Consider the following 17,411-nt stretch of genomic DNA (forward strand, 5'->3'; position numbering starts at 1 on the left):
CTTTTGCCGTTCGTAAATACCGCTTTCTCCTTTTATCTTAAAGGCCAGATATCAAATTGAAGTTCATCATTTATGAAGTATCCTGCTTGGAAGCGTTTTGGTGAACTAAATAATGCGGATAGTCTTATAAAGCTGTGATTAGTAACTAATCTTTTCCTAAAGAACATTATGGCATGGATGTATGTTACACTGGGTAAGGAGCCAATTCATTGGCCACGTATTCAGGTCTCCACCGGTCTCTTTTGGGCACAGCAATTGCATTCACTTCGAATGCAGATCAAATGGGCGTCCTGGAAGTGGCCGTGTGCCATGTCTCCGCGACGCTTATCCGCTGCAACTTGGCGCAGTCTTGGTAATTCTTATTCCGGCGATGGAAATCTGCTACTGCATCCTGCCCGAGGAGAGGGAGTAGTAGGGACGAAACCAAACATTTTTCTGGTGTAATTTTATATGTGCTATTCTTATCCATGAATTGTATTGAATTTCGTTTTCGGAACGAACATATCGACCTCCTTCTTGAAAAATGCGTTATGTGACACGCGTTTTATTACGTTTCGCAATACACTTTCATGAATTTTCTGCATGGATAGCATTATTGCATTTGTACCTTTATTTCGTACGCTCTAAAATCCTGTCCGCGTTTTGGCTGATTGCCCTGTCCTTGGAAAAGATTTTTGTGTTAACGATAAGTTAACGTTTAACGCAAATAGAAACTAATAATTTGCGTTGCGAAAAACTTTATAGTCACAATGATATCCTTTTTAACCCAAACCGGGATTTATTTTCTTCAAGAAATATAACTCTTGTTAGTTGACTCTCAATTTTCCGGGACATCATTACGGTGAAACATACATAAAATAGCAATCGTATACATTTATGGAGTTGTTTAATTTAATTTTATGCCTATGTTTTTCTTAACAAACGCCTAATTTTTCAGCAGTGTGTCTGAAGATTTCAAATGGTCACCTAAATTCTATTACATCACACCCAGTTGGCAAAAATTAAAAAGATACGTAACGCTTTGACTTTTATGTTACTCTGTAGGATATGTTTTGTATATTAATCACGCATGTAGTCATGAATAGAAAATTATAACGAGATCACATGCTTTTAACTCATATAGAATGAAAATACCATTAGCACTGTATTTTCCCCTTTTCCGGCGAACACGGTTATTTTGACGCATTGATACTTCTATACACAGCATCTGCATTTTCCGCGTAAAATATCTACATAGCTTTCAGAAAATAATGTATCTATTATATTTCCCCAGTATGTTTAAGCGTGTCCAATAGCGTTTGTAGCTAATTTATTGTAGTATCCGGTATCATCGCTCGCGTTTAAGTACGTTGTAAAAGATTTTCTTTCGTTACCAATCCAATTTTGAAACGTTTGCAGATTTATTGGACCTGCTACTTATGCTCTTGATCCCGCTTACTTTTAATCTTGGTTGACTTCAAGAGGTGTGTGATTTATCTAATTTATTTCAGGTATATATTAAAAAACAAATTCAAACTGCTCTTTTGTTTTCTTATTACATTTTGTTACAGTACTAATCAAACATTTACAAAGTTTTATGAAGAAATGAAAATAAATTAATTTATAATTATATTGGTAAGTTATGGCTTGGGTAGCCATTTCACTGAATTAAATATTATTAAATTAGGTGTAGTTAGGTCGTGGTTAAGACACAAATAAAATTGAATAATGAGGTATGCTACGTAAAAAATTTATTCTCATTGACAAGTTAGCAATTTAGTCTTCAGGTTCCCATTTAAAGACCTCTACGTAAAGATTTATTGCGCTGAAAATCATCCGTCTCATTATTGTATTTCGAAACAGGAATTTGTAAAATGCTTAGGAAATATCCCATGGGTGTATTCAAATGATTTATTATTACATATTCTCAGAAAATTTCTCTTTACTCAATTTTCTCGTGTATTTTATGCAAAACTCACTTTAGCAATTCCCAGTACAAATTGCTTTCTTGTCCACTTCTTTCCAATGCAGCGGTCCAAGTGAAGACCGCAAACCGTGACATTTGAAACAATTGATTTGGCGCTTGAGTTTCAGTATGAGGAATAAGGTAGGGGTATTGAAAGCGAGAGGAAAAGGTTTTTTTTTTTTTAATGCTCCCTCAAACGCCGACCCCATTCCATCATGGAGGCCGCGCGTTTTGCATTCTTTACGACGCTGAGAGTAAAGCAACGCCGACATGGGGGTGGTTGTAGTGGATTCATGCAGAGAGGATTCAGGAGGAGGCGGGAGGAGTATTTTAAAGGGAAGGGCTTTCAGTGAACCGTGGAGATGGACTTATTTTGTGAGATTATTAACACACGAGAGTACACAACACATTCACAGGATGAGCACGCCATGTATTATACTTTTTTCTCGTTCTACTACTGACTATTTAGGGAATTATAAATTTTTTATGGCAATAGCAAAATAAACCCTCCCCAAATTTCCTCCTGTCTCACGCCACATCTCCTACTTTTTGCCTTTTCTTACAACATTATTAAAGGGAGATATGCGACGTCTCCCCTTCATTACATCTGCTTCATTCAGATATCACTTTCACTGATTCTCTCATTTTCTTCAATTTACCGCGTACCACCGTCACAAACATGATGAAACTATCAATCCAAGACACGGCACATCACGATAACGGGGTTTAACACACAAACCACGCTCACAGCACATGTATTTTCATTTATATTTTCACTTTGGAAACACTCCCATTTTCGGTGTGCGGCTGAAAAATAACGCTACACACCTCGCTCACTGTGTTACTGTCTACAAAAGAAGCCATCCCGGTCCTTTTTTTACATCTAAATTATTATTGTTATTTTATCCAATGGTCGTATTATTATTTCAAATATCACTTACTTCCACTTACATCCCCCTTGTTTCACGGTCTCTTCCTCTGGAATTATTCGAACTGGAAGACGACGGGCCTCGTTTTTTGCAGTCGTGCAAAAAATTTGTGTTCGAACTTGCGTTTTCACGATAGAAGGGATCACGCAATTGTCCCGTTCGTTTTCCTCTCGTTTTTTTTATTTATATATATTTTTTAATTCTATACATCCATTTTTTTAATTTATCACTTGGCGCCGTTCCACTTCCACTCAAATGATGAGGGAGGAGGAGGATGAGGAGGCGGCACCGTTGTCTACCTCCTTTCCTGATAGATGTCACCACAGGGCTACCGGTCGGGAGTAAGGCAGCCCCTTCCGTCTCTCCCCCACCCCTTCTTCATCTTCCTCTTCGTCACCCACCACCGTGGCGATGCTAACTTCGTCCCGGTGGGGCCTGTAGGCTATGCTGGCTGAGGATCTCCGGCCCGACGAGGAAGTCTGGTTTCCCGGCCCCGCCGATCCCCCGCCCCTCGCCGCAACCCCTCCAATAACGCCGCCCCCGTTCATCCCTCTGCCCCGTCGGTATAGCGCTCCGACGGCGGCGAGGAGGGCGCAGGTTCCGAGGAGGCCTAGGGTAATGGGGGCCGCTGCGTGGACGGCGTGCGGCGAGACCTCCGACGGCGTGATCACGTTGGCTTCCGGCGCCTCGTCAACTCCCGACCGCGCAAGGGCTTGGCTCATGCCTCTATCCGGGGAGGGTGATTCAGAGGATGGCAGGACCGTTGCGGGAGGAGGCGGGGAAGACGCGGAAGATACTGTGAAGGGTATTGGAGTCAAAGTAGTCTTATCTTCTTGGGTAGGGTGGCTGCTGGAAGAACTGGTGGCGATGGTAGAGGGTGTAATGATCTTGGAAGGAATGGTGGCCGCGTCGCTCTGCACTGCGTGCGTTTTGTCTGTTGTCCGAGTTGTGCTCGTGATGATAGTGGTCGTGGTGGGGTTGAATTTGACTGCTTTGTAGTCTAATGGGTTTATCGTAGATACCTTTTTGCTGTCGCTTATTTCAGTGGTGGTAGAAACTGGTTTCTCTGTTGTAGGTAACATAATCGGTTTATCGGTTTTGTCCGCTGAAAATTTTTCTGTTGATTTTGGAGTTGATTGAGTTGTAACAGATTCTGCTAGGGTATTTCTCACCGTTAAATCATTAATTGCAGTTGAATTTGGATCAAATTTCTTTTCATTTTTTATTTTCTTCGGAATAACCGTTAACTTCGACTCACCCTTAGACAGATCTGTGTTTTGGTTAATTAAAGTTTCATTTGATGACCTCTCATGGATTAGTGATGTTTCATCGGTTACGGATGGGCCAGTCGTGCTTGGTAGCTCGAGGGGTGTTGTAGTAGGAGGATTGGGAGTGCTCGTTGATTCTGTCTGGATTGTAGTTGACTGGGTAGTCGGAGGTATCCCGAAATCGTCTTCTCTAAGCATGGCCATAGGCCGCGATCTTAGGTGCTCCGGAAGGGTGCATCTAATATCGTCCGCTTCCAGAATCACTGTTTCACCAGGCTCTCTTATCCACTCGGACAGGGCAAAAGCAGATTCTGCTTCTTTACCGTGGCAATACCACTCGTTACCAGCAAGAGTCACCAATCTCAGCTCAGGGAGAAGGAAGGGTATATCGGAAGGGAGGGAATGTAGTCCGCAGCGAGACAGGTCCAGATCTCTAAGACCCCGGAGAGGTCGTAAAGCATCCCCACCTCCAGTCGTCAGAGCAACCGCTAGCCACGGACTGCCAGATAGGTCCATCGTCTTAAGAGACGCTAGCGGGGCAAAGAGTTCGGCAGCGTCTGCCTCCGCTGAGCCAGCTCCAGACAGCCTCAGCTCCTTGAGAGAGGTCAGGGACTCAAAGGTCGACGATTCAAGGTGCTTAATAGGATTATTGGACAAGTCGAGAGATGTGAGGTCCCGGAGGCGTTTGAAAGTTCCAGCCGGAATCGTGGACAGCTGATTGCTTTTGAGGGAAAGAACATGCAGGGTTGGGGATGAAGCTAATGCACCAGCTTCGACCTCTCTGATCTCGTTGGAGGACAAATCCAGTGTTTCCAAGCGAGACAACCCGTGAAGATCTCCTGCTCGAAGGGCAACCATTCTGTTGTCCTGAAGATGAAGGTGGCGCAGCACCGTGGGAAGAGATCTAGGGACAGCGCGAAGCCTGTTACCTCCAAGTCGCAGCCTGGTCAACACCTCAAGACGACCCAAAGCATCTTCCTCTACAACGTCTATCCTGTTGGCATCCAATGATAGCCGCTCGACCAAAGGATACGGGTCAAGATCACCTCGCCTAATTGCACCTATATTATTTCCTTCCACCCTGAGGTCACGTACCGAGCGCGCCAACGTGCTCGGAACCCTAGACAGTCCAGCCCTCGAAACATCTACGACCCTCAACCTTGCCGCACCGAAAGCGTCCAATCTCTCCAGATGTAGTAGGGGGTTGTCCGTCAGAATTAATCTGGTGAGGGCTGATAGTCCGTGTAAAGCAGTCGGGGCCACATGCGCCACGCGATTAGAGGACAGGTCCACCGATCTCAAGGATGGTGTCCCTGCCAGACAGCGAGCGTTTAACTCGGTGAGCCTGTTACCACGCAGACTCAGTGACACCAGCGAGGGCAATCGAATTTCCGGCACAGTGGTGAGAGAATTGTCGGACAGCCTCAAGAGCCGCAGGTTCGGGAGGCCAGAGAGCGCGTCGCTTCCCACGGCCGCCAGTGAATTCCCGCTAAGGTCAAGCCGCGCCAGCCGATTCCCACGGTCGAAGGTGGAGAAAGTCGCGTTTCCGGCCAGGGCCGGGAGCACCCCACCGGTCAGCGAGAGTTCGGAGAGGGAGAGCGAAGGGAGGGAGTCGGGGGTCAAAGCTCCACCGGCGCGGAAGTTGTTGATGAACACGCGGTTGGACGAGTGCAGAAGTTTGGCGGCGGAGGAGAGGAAAGCGGCCAGGTCGTCGCCGTCGGCGTCACAGGCGGCGGAGTGCGTGGCATCGTTGCAGAGACAGGCCGCGGGGCATCTCTCCTCCTCCGCGGCCCGCTCCTTGTCCGCCCGCTCCGGGTTGAGGAGGCTCCTCTCCTCGGGCCACACGTCGTACCCGTCCTCGTCGTCGCGGTCGTCGTCCACCCCGGTGCCATCATCCTCGTCACTGAATGCGGCCGCGAACGGCGAAGCGGACGTGGACAGGAGGGCGAAGAACAGGAGGAGGAGAATGGGATGCCGCTTCATGGGGGACCGCGACGCCCTGCGTCGTCGCATGGCGGCGCCTCTTCCCCAACTCACTTAAAAAAAAACTCACATGGCCACCTCACCAGCACTTCGGACCGGGTGTATCCGCTTATTTGTTGCGTATCAATTCACAGCAGCACTTCGGATCGAGGGGGTAGTTTTTGGAGGGGGCTTCGTATGAGACCCTTAGACGTATCCCGTACGCCTCCGGTACGATGAGAAAAAGCTACCCCCCACGGGAAACAATCCGGGCAAAGGCTTCGGTACGCCCACCGTATGCGTCCACTGAATGACCGTGGGAGTCCTAAGAGAGATCGCGAGGTTTAGTCTCCCGCGTCACTCCGGCGACTGACCGTCTCCGGCGACCGAACCGACTCTTTGGGTCTCAGGGACTCACCCGCGCCTCTCCCTCTCTCTCCCTCTTTTCGGGGTCGTCCCCCACTCCGTCTCTCCCCTATTGCCTCTCCCCCTGCCTCCCCTCGCGACGGCGCAGACGCGGCGGCGTCGATCCGATTCCTCTCGGTAGGCGAACAGTAACACTGGAAGAGTGTCCGAGGAGGGTTATTCCCGGCTGGCGGTGCCGGGTAACTCCTACGGCCGGGTTAGGTGTACGAATCTCCTTCCCTGATGAAAAGCGCAACGATCACAGATTCAAGCGGCGCCCTTTGGGAATTCAACGTCCCCAACCTATATGCTTTCATTAGTTCCTTTTTCTCGTGAGACTTACTATGAATTATATGAGTATGAAAAATCACCATTTTTTCTGGCTGTTCATCGGGAGTCAGTGAGCTGGGTGTAAATGCTGTCTTGGTTAGATCGTAAGCTTGTTCATTCACTTTCAAGTCGCTCTAATATGTTTTACCGTGCTAATCACCTTGAGCATTGGAATTAATTGGTTAATTATGAATTGTATGGTTTATGAATAAGCGTGAGTAGTTTTTTATGGAACCTCATCACTGCTTTTAAAGATTATCTATTGAGAAATTTGAACCACCGAGTATATTATACTTGAATTTTTCGGAATATTGAAGCTAAAATCAAACCTTCGTTTGAGCCGCAGAATTGACATCTTGTATCGACGAAGAGTGGCTATATGTGCGGAGCATTATGAAAGATTCGGTCAAGGTTTTGAAATGGCACAGATCAATTTCCTCGTGCCAAATTGTTTCGGTCTACCGCCGCGGAAATCATTTTAAACGGGGCCAAGGAGCCAGGCAAACCTTCCCGGCAATGCTACGTTTACTCAAGTCAAATTTCGTTAGCGTCACCCGAGATGGCGCAACCCTTAGCATCATCAAGACCCGTGCCGTCATGATTGCCTTTGAAATTGACTCGAAGGATTCAGGGGGGCAGGATTCGGGAGGGGTGCGACTTGGGAAGGCACAAGACCGAGGGAGGAAGCTAGCGGCTCTTGCGCCTAATGTGTCCCCGACATCTCTCCCGTGCTCCCTTGTGTGAGCGCTCGTGGGAATGCGTGAACGGGACGGCTCTCTTCACTACCCCGCCTGCCTTGTGGTCGGTTGCGTGCGATAAAATTTCATAATTTGCCTATTTCATTCCCTCGCACTTAATTTCCAAATTATTAACGCGACAACCCTCCCACCGCCAAGGCCCGCGCGAAATTCGGCATCGAGCGGGGTTGGCGAGGCATAATTGGGTGCGAAGGGTGCCGCGCACCGTAGAAGGCAACATTTTTTTCCTCTTCTGCTTTCTACCTTACACCACCTCGTCCGCGTCCCTTCGCGTGAATAAATAATTTCTGGCGCCGCCTTCCCTGCCCCCTTCCCGCAGGTTTTCCCGCCCCAGCGACGCCAGTCTCCTCCCCCTTCGCTATGCGTGCCTGCGTGCGTGTATCTATATATCTCCACACTCTCTCTATACCCATCCCCGTCTTCTTCCGCCCCGCCGACCCCTCGGCTCACCCCCCCCCCCGCGTCCCAACCATCTCTCCCCACCATTCCCCTGCCTATTTTACGCCCTCTGATCTCTGAAGCGACGTGTTTCGAATTTGCCCGTCTGTTATTAGTTCGCCACTCTCCCCCTCCAACCTCTCCCGCACTCCACTGCCTCGTCCCTCTCACTTGCAACCAAACCCTTTCGCTCCCCCCTCTTCTTCCTCCGTGTCCCCTTCCCCAGCCTCCCCTACCCCATTTTCGTACCCCTATTCCGCCCTTTCATAAGTCTGCCACTGAGGCGTGCATCACCACCACCCACTTCCCCCATCTCGTCCGTGCCGAACCCTTCCCCCTCCGTCTCTCCCTCCCTCCCTCCGATCCCTCTCTTTTTCCCTCTCTTTCACTGTTAGTTCCCATGCATTTCTGTAAATATATATATAGTACTATCTGATCCTTTCCATCCGCCATCCCATTCCTCTTTGCCGCCGCACATCGGACAAGACTCTTTACTCCAGCTTTACTTGACGGCCGTTAAAGTATTAGTGTTTAAGATATAGGTATACCCACATCTGACTGTTGTTCTGCTCCTTAAATTTAAACAGTTGTTTTAAAAAATGATTTGGTGACACACTACTCTTATTCAAAACCGTAACCCTAATCTCATTTGTCGAGTCATAGACCATGCCTGACAAACACTAATCGATACAATTCCAAGGGCTTTGCGAATGCGAATATATAATTTCCTAAAATTAAGGTCTTTTTTCCCTACATTGACAGTTGTATTTTGGTGTTATTGTATTAATCTTTTAATTTCTCAGATACAGGGCGCGACAGCATAACTTCCTCTTTTCAAACGCTTTCAAAAAAGGAATTTACGTTGCCGTACCCTGTACTTCGTTTTCACGCTATTGACATTATATATCTTTATCTTTTAAGAAGTGAATGAATTAATGGTTTCTTCATTCAATGATCTTCAGCGATGGAATTGGTTTGCTAGGTGACAAGCAGCAGTTTTTAAGAGGATTTTTGAATCCAAAAGAGCTCAAATTAATTTAAAAGTGGTGGTGAAAGAAAAAAAATGCATTGAGTGAAAATATATTCCCGCCGTCAATTTTGATACGTGAAAGCCGTTAAAATATTTCCGCTGGCCTATACTTTTGTACAAGCAATAAAGATTTTAGTATCGAAATTAAAATATCATTTTCTGTTACAGAGGGGGTCCACTTTTTTATAATAATTGTTCATAAGTAATTTGCTGAATGATTACTTAAATTCAGTTGGATAGTAGTTTCAACTGTTGTCAATTTTCTTTAAGTCGAAGTGAGGTAGATAGTGACATTCTGTCTACGCGATATAATCTTTTAGGTAATGACGTTAATGTTATGTCAAAGGGCAAAATATCCTACCATAAAGCCTTTTTTAGTTCCTGTAGCGTTGTTAGTTTTCCAGGATTCTGACGTCCAGTGTCCATGAAGAAGTTTTAATATCTGACTCGCTCAAAAAATCACGAAAAAATGATGATGATGGGTTAGGTCCTTAATCACACCTCAGTGATCCTGTAACAGTGTTCTAAAAAGCCTATATCCTTTAACTTTTACAACAATAAATGGGAATGTGGAACGAGAAAGCAGAAATATATGGGGATAACTCAAACACCAGCTGGTCTTAACACAATTGCCTTGTTATAAGGTGATATTTTGAACAATTTCACGCGCCTTTGCCCCTATCTCATGAAAATGATATGAGCTCCCTTTCGAGAGAATCTCCATAACTTGTAATGTACGCGAAGGCATTGCCTAATTAATGAGAGACGGCACCTTTATTTAATCTTCAAATTTCTCCTTGCTATTCAGTGAGCTCTAATTTCTTATCAGCCTCAGTTCTCTCTCGTATCTCCTTTCCCCTCCAGTTTCCGTGGTTCCTTTCGGTCTCTCTCTCCATCTCCTCCACACTTCTCTCCTTTGCTCTTCCTTAAGCCAACTCTCTCCCTAGGATCTTCCTGTTCATCCCTTTAAGGCCGTTACAGCCTCCGACCTGCATTCATGGCTTTCATATTTCAATACCATCTCGTTCACCTTCGTAACCCTTCGGCCGCATTCGATTCTCACCCTTTTCGATCATCATATCCTTATTCCCTCCGTGTTCTTGTGCTACTTTTTCCTTGGCGTAATCTTCCATCATCCCCACCATATCCATTTCTTCCAGTTCTCATAAATATCTCTTCCATATCATGTGTGCATTTTTCACACCCTTATAAAATCAAAATTTTAATGCATAAGGAATGTATGGGATTAAGTGCGGTATTTAACATTATTATACTCGATAATTATGTCGTCGGTTCGTTTAATGCTGAAGAGTATTATTAAGAATCTCAATTTATGAAAAAACATTTCGTCTTAAATTTATGATTTTTCTCTATCTCCCAAGAGTATCATTTTTTAATGAAATAGTGCCTTTGAAATATGTCAAAGTAATCTTTTTGAAATTCCTCAAAGTTGCTGCTTTGATATTTGGAAGCCACGCGTCATGGTTAACTAATTATAGCGATAATCCTGCGAACGCCTTCATTCTCCAAAAGAGACTTTTTTTGCAAATTTATTTAAATGTTATTAACCCGTTAGTTAATTTGCATGCCATCATGCATGTTGTTGATGAATATGCGCCCAAAATAAAGCTTTGTAAGGGTTCAGAAAGAGTGGATGTTCAAAGATTTATGACAGCCTTGGGCCGAAAGGAATAAGGTATGTCGGTATGAAAAGGCGGCCGAAGACCGCTTAGCAACCCCTCCCACCACTTCCCCTTGTGTCCCCCTCTTGTTTCACCCTCCATGGGCACTAATGGTGTGAGACCGTCGGCGGGGTCCCCTATTAGGAAAACTGTGAATCTTCGCCCTCCCCCGTCCCTTGCCTTTCGATTTCCTGCCGGTCGCCGCCAACCCTTTCCCTTCCGAACCCCTGGACTGCTGCTTCAATCCGATTTCAAAGCTCCCCTCTATCTTTTCGCCAATTAAAATAAATACAGAAATGGATGCCTCGAATGGGCCGGACGTGAGTTTGGAGATGAAGGGGAGGCTGGGAGGAGAGTGGGGGATGAATAGTAGCTATGGCTCCCGGCCATGTTGGTGGGATGAATCACAAAAATCGTGGATGCGTTAAAAATCACGATTATCCTTCTCTCATTTTACGCTCTCCGAGCGGCTTGGAAGAGTGAAATTATAAACGGAGAGCCGAGCTCTTTTTGAATCCTGTGAATTATCCCTTATGAGCACTTAACCGTATATTTTCCGGTAACTCCCCCACGCCCCCTTCATTCAGCCTTTCCCTCAGGATTCCCTCCCGTGGGTCAAGCGGTAGTAGTTACTAGAACTGTCCGTCTACCACACCCCCTCAGTTATGATTCATCCCAGACGTCAATTGGACTAGCTGGAATCGCGTCTATTGGAAAGAGAGGATTGGGGAAAGCCATGTGTGTGCGTCGGAGAGGTAAGTGGAGGAGGTGGATGCTTTTGGCACTCACCAGCCCGTGCGCCCGCCCAAATATTTTCTGCCCCAAGTACGTTTCGAGTACGCCACCTCCCCGCGAAGCGACCTTTCGACCGCGTAGCATTTGGAGCTTCACCTGCCTCTCTCTAAACCCCCCCCCCCTTCTGACCTCCGAACAACCACCCCGGCGTGAGTAATGTTGGAGATATATGCCGTCCCCCACCAGTACGCAATTAAACTCCTCAGCCCCCGCGTTCCGCCCGTTGGGGGCATTCGCGGCGCCCAGACGAGTCTCGCCCATGCAGCGGCGGTCCTGTCAAGTCGAACGCCAGATCATGCCCCCACCTCCTCTGCCACGGCTTTTCACCCGCCTAACGCACGTTAAAGTGTGTCGGTCGTTTAACGTATTTCCGTGTGGGTTATAGATTCGCTGGTGCATCCTCCGGGATCGTTGGTGGTGTTTTGCCAGCCGCGGCACGCGCAGGAATGGTGGAAATAAAAAAAAACTCGGGTGAGTCCTCGTGGAGTGGCTGTAATGGAAGGTGGGGTTCCCCACCCTAAGGACCGCAGTCAGTTTGTTGACCCTGCATCTCTGAAATTGCGCATGCGTTTTGCCGTTATAATTATTTTTTTCTCCTAACCCTTCAGCGTGAATACAGGGGAGCCTGCCGCGCGCGCTGCTGTCCGTCGGGAATACGAATCGAATGGCCTTTATTTGTTACCACTCCGTGGAGAGTCCCTTGGAAATATCTCCCTCAGTTGGTTCCTGCATCAGTTCGATTGCTCCATCCGCAACCTCCGCCCTTATTTTCAGTGTGCATCCATTCTGTTTGCTCTCCGTCGTTCGTTCCTTGCACTGGTTATTTGTGAAAAGTGCAAAGTTCACTTTGTTGATCGACGTGTTCCTGAACTTCATCATATGAAGTTCGTGTATATTGGATGGATTGGAGCGATTATTTGTTGTGACAAGGAAACATATTCCATCTGCTCTACGAGCGTTAAAACCCTTGAGGGAACCGCACATCACGGACAAATAGTGCGAAAATTTTATTTTACATCCATATCTCTTAACTCCCTTATGAGGTAAGGAACTCTTGAAATTGATAGAATAAACAATGAACGATATCATATTCTTAATTGTTTTCCAATTAAAATCACAAAACTCGTAGAATATAATAACTCAAAATATAATATTGCTAAAACAATTCCAAAAGTGCTAACAAATCAATATAGTCACAGCGTAAATTGTTATTTCATAAATTACGTAAACAAGATTAAAACCAATTAAGAGTAGGGAAATTTTAGGAAAAGAGGAATGGCGAAGAAGGCTTTCTATCAGAAGAAGCAACTTTTGACAACAAATAGTACCAGCATAGACATAACGAAGCGATTTGTTAAGAGTTATGTATGAATATGCTTTTCTGCGGATATGAGTTATGGGCGATAGGTGAAGCAAATAAAAGATCGGAAGTGATACGTGAGGATAGTGATACGGATGAATGTTAAATTGATGGAGTAAAAAATGAGGAAGTCTAACAAGAGATAAGCTAATGGAAGACCCTCAAAGAAGAGGGATATTGATTAGGCATGCCTTGAGACACGATAGTTGGAGGAACAGAGAAAGTACTGGAGATTGTTTGTGCATGTTGTGTTGAATAAATGAAGAGGTCCACAGGAGACAGGGCAGTTTGGAGAGTTGCTACAAATCACTCATCGGCTTCATAAGCCGTAATTATGATAGATTGCATAATATAATTTGAATTTAACGCCCGTAAGCGTACATAATGTTGTGTGTTTTGATGGTGGTATATATATATATATATATATATATATATATATATATATATATATATATATATATATATATATATATATATAATATAAGATATATATATATATACATAATTGTTATTTTATTTAATTGACTCGGACATTATGAATTCTGTCTCGGAAATCAAGTGAACACCTACAACTGTGGAAGTTTATTTATGATTTACTTTATTCTCATCGTTCCTTTCTCCTACCTCAACTTAAGTTTAAGAACTTCATAAAATGTTTCATCCGAGTTCTTCATAGTTAAAATAATCTCTTCTCAATGGATGGAACAGTCAAGCTACTCCGGCAAAGTCGTCCTTTTGTACCTCCGAAGAATGAATTTAGCCTTTTATGACCTCGCGAAACTTCTTTCAACTGTTACAACCGTTGATGGGAAAGTTCAAAATTAATTCATAAGTTTACACTAGACTAAACATTATGTCGAATTAATTCAGCATCATGTAACGCATAATGTTTTCCTCTGGTTTTCTTCTCTATTCTTACCGTGAATACAACACCCTCAGTTCATTCTTGATACGCACGTTTTCTCAATTTACAGCATCAAGTATACTATATTAATTTCAGAGTATGGATTTTGAGGAAGGGCTACACAGATTGACCCAAGGTAGAGTCAAGCAGTTTAGAAACTCACTATTTAGAAAATATTTAGACTTTTATGGTGGATGCCTTATCTACCGAGGTGTTACCAGCCTCAACAAACGCAACTCATTATGAAAAGTTAGAGCTTTCAATTATTTGTTCATGTATACGTTCTTTATTCTTGTAAAATGTTAAAATGGTATATCCCATCCAAAATTACATAGTCAAATAGGTAACCGTGTGGATGGTTGCCTTTTCTGTTGGTGATCTTAAAACCGTCAGTAATTAATTTTATTCTAAGGATCAGTTTCAGTTCCCAGACAGAAAGCACGCAGCGAGGCGTGTAAGTTGACACTTTTGATTTTGTTTATAAGACAAACAGCACGTTAATGTGGTTATCAGTGAAAGCAGCTTATTCCGATTGTTTGATTGTGAAAGCAATTAATGTTTAAATGGCATTTTAAAATAGTATTATCGACAGTAATATTGTTCTCCGATAACTGTCATAATGTTTTATGAGCCATTGAATTCATAATTCTATTAAACCTAACCTTGTTTTCCTAAAATGAATCACTGCTGAATCGATCATTTTTCCTGTAGGAATTTAATTGAATGCCAAGTTTTCACTGCGGAAAATATCGGTAATTTACTTTCATTGTGTGTAGTCAACCATGGATTCTTCAGCGTCGAAACGTTTGTAAAACTATGAACATTTTTATGCTTCTCAAATCTTTTTTGTATTATCCCGGAACAAAAAACAGGTAGTTAAAATTATCGAAACCCATCTAATACAAGTGCCATATATGGCTGAAATAAGCGAATACATCTAATAATAAAGTTACCCAGTCACACGAACAGGCGCACCAGTTAACCACAGGTACCTTTTGTGATTTCTCTCAGTGAGTTCACCTGTATTCGATGGGTTCTTTTCCTTCTTCAGAAATCTCTGTTCCGGGATTGCTGACAGGATGTTCCTGTGTTTTCCTCGATTTATTCCCGCACTTTATTCGAGAAAACGGCATCTTATTCACCAGCTTCGTAACGATGTCAGTCAGATCACTAAGCAGCCTAAGGAGTATCATGGAGTTGCTAATTACGCAATGGTATTAAGTATTCAATACTGCTTAGTCAGCGCTGACAGGGTCGGCATTTTTAACGAGAGAACGAGCACAAGGACCGAATGCCTACTTGCATCTTCTTGACTGTGGCAAAGACTAGCCATTTGCTCAGCAAAGACAACCCATGTCTTCAAGTAAAACTCCCCCCAACGTTCTTCGGCAATTTCACTGGGAATGCAAGGTAATTAAAATCCCATGGGACTTGCGGAGTCTCCGTCTGCTACTTAACAATTTTCGTTGATGGTAAACAAACCACTTATTTTCACAGTGTATGATGTGGTATAGAGTTGAGTGGAGTTAAAATATATCATTGTAACTTCGCAGCCTTATTATTAGTTATCAATACCATGGAGCTCGCTACCGCTTCTAATACATTTGAATATTCCTACTAGGATTTTCCGTTTCTGGTATATATTTTGCTTTAGAGTTTCTCAATATTTAATTATTCATTTTTAAATAAACAGTTCCAAGCTGCTTAGTGATAGGTAACATATCATTGAATGAGCATATAAATTATTCTTTTCTTAGATCATACAGAGTAGGTAAATTTAAAGAGATTGTTTAACGTAAAATAATTCGTTTTTTTTCAATTATTTCGTGTGGATATATGTAAGTGTACAATAATTGTTTGAGAAAACCATTTCATGTGTGCTGGAGAATTCCTTTATACCTGCCTGTAGTACGAAATGGGACCGTTTTACAAGTGGGAAGGAGAACTAGCCATCGCTAGAAATGTAGCATATAATCTAGCTGATTAATTGTAGGTTACTAAACGGTAACTTATATCCACAGAGTTTAAATAAAAATCTACCTACCATGCTTTGAAATAAAAATAGATCATTAAAATCACTAAGTATGAGTTGGAATTGTAATCTGAAAGTAGTATTGTATATACTACATGTATGTGAGATTAACTCTATAATTAAATCTTTGAAACATTTATAATGTTTCATAGATTTTCTTCTGTTGTTATCGCTAATTGTGCGCGATAATTACTTAGTAGTACTAATTTATTTAATATTTAGAGTATTCTCGCGTCATGGAATAATCCTGTTATTTAATATGGATCTCAAAGTTAAACTGTTTTGCATCCGTCGAGACCGATTAAGGTTTCCAGTATCGACTTTTGGCGTGGCTTTCCTTTTGATTTTCCTTATTTCCTTCGTCGTTTAACGCCCCGGAGCGGCACATTATTGTGTGCAGCCATTAATGCAGGCGTTCATAGAATGCGTACAGTCGCGGTTTCTTAGTCGAATCTAGGTGATAGAATTGGTTTATCGTCGGATAAGGGCTTTTGCCTTGCCACGGCCGCTTTCTGTGCGATTATTTTCATCCCTGAGACGCTATGGAATTAATTTTTCTCCCCTCTCTCTCTCCCACCCCCTTCGCCCATGTTTCCCTTACTCCCGTGACCCAATTAGTTGAAAGGGCCATTTAAGGAGGTAGGTTTGAGACTGCACGAGTCAATGTGTCACCTTAATTCATTTTTTAACGGCGGGTGATGAAATTATTGACACACCCACTTATGCGCCTTTCGTAAAAAGATATTAAGTCGAAAAACAGCTTTAAGAGCTCTAAGAGATTCTTACTAAATTTTGAACCTTGCGTTAAAATTTATTTAAAACTATGTGTCAATTTTTCGAAGATATTATACATATGTGTGTATCTGCTTTTTTCCCACCAATAAATTGCTTTTATTGAAATAAATGCGGATTAGTGCTGTTATATTGACACTATTGGAGCGTTTTACTGCACTCATGATATCAATTTTTCGTGACAATGGCATGAATCTTTGCGCCATTAACCCATTATTCATCGTAATATTCCTCCTCGGCCATAAGAGCATGTATGAAATCTTGGATTTTCTATGTCAATTCCTATTTGACCTGGTATGGAAATGCCCTATTTCATTTATTTGATGAAGTGCATTTTGCACTACAAGTACAGAAAATTTTATCAAAATGACATCCGTGTGATCCGCAACCTTCTCAAGTACCCCGAAATCACTTGCATTTGGAATTTTGTGGTATCGATGGATGCTACTGAGTGCTAATTAGACAAAGGAAATCTATTTAGCATGCACGCATTGGCGTCAGAGGGAATACCAAAACGCACGGGAGCTAGTAGAAGAGCACGCTCTTGTGGTGTCGAATGTTTCTCTCGAATATGGCGCTGGTATTCAGTTAATTTGTGTCTCCCATGTTTCCACTGAAATGTTTTCGGTCGTGCCTTTTGTTACGAGCGCAACTCTACATCAAGTTATGATTTTTCAAAATAATTTAATCTTGTATTTTATTTTTCGCTCTTCTCTTCGAATCCCGCACAATTTTTTTGTCATTTATGTGTAGTTTTTGGGAAAAAGTTTCCTGCAATACG

At 43.5% G+C, this 17,411-nt stretch overlaps 2 protein-coding genes across 2 annotated transcripts in view; one reads left to right on the forward strand and one right to left on the reverse strand.

Annotated features, from left to right (window-relative positions):
- LOC139690442 (protein timeless homolog) overlaps positions 1 to 17,411 on the forward strand; it is a 453,641-nt gene that overhangs the window by 200,624 nt on the left and 235,606 nt on the right. The window lies entirely within an intron of this gene.
- On the reverse strand, positions 1,676 to 6,476 carry LOC139690359 (uncharacterized). Its single transcript, XM_071587769.1, has one exon. It carries the CDS (start codon positions 6,153 to 6,155, stop codon positions 3,192 to 3,194), a length of 2,964 nt encoding a protein of 987 aa, XP_071443870.1. The 5' UTR covers positions 6,156 to 6,476; the 3' UTR covers positions 1,676 to 3,191.

The sequence above is a fragment of the Hetaerina americana genome, unplaced genomic scaffold (genome assembly GCF_022747635.1).
Source record: "Hetaerina americana unplaced genomic scaffold, ioHetAmer1.1.p SCAF_3, whole genome shotgun sequence".
Lineage (NCBI taxonomy): Eukaryota > Metazoa > Arthropoda > Insecta > Odonata > Calopterygidae > Hetaerina > Hetaerina americana.

Coding starts and splice junctions, on each gene's coding strand:
- LOC139690359 (XM_071587769.1), bottom strand. CDS start 6,155: ATGCGACGACGCAGGGCGTCGCGGTCCCCCATGAAGCGGCATCCCATT.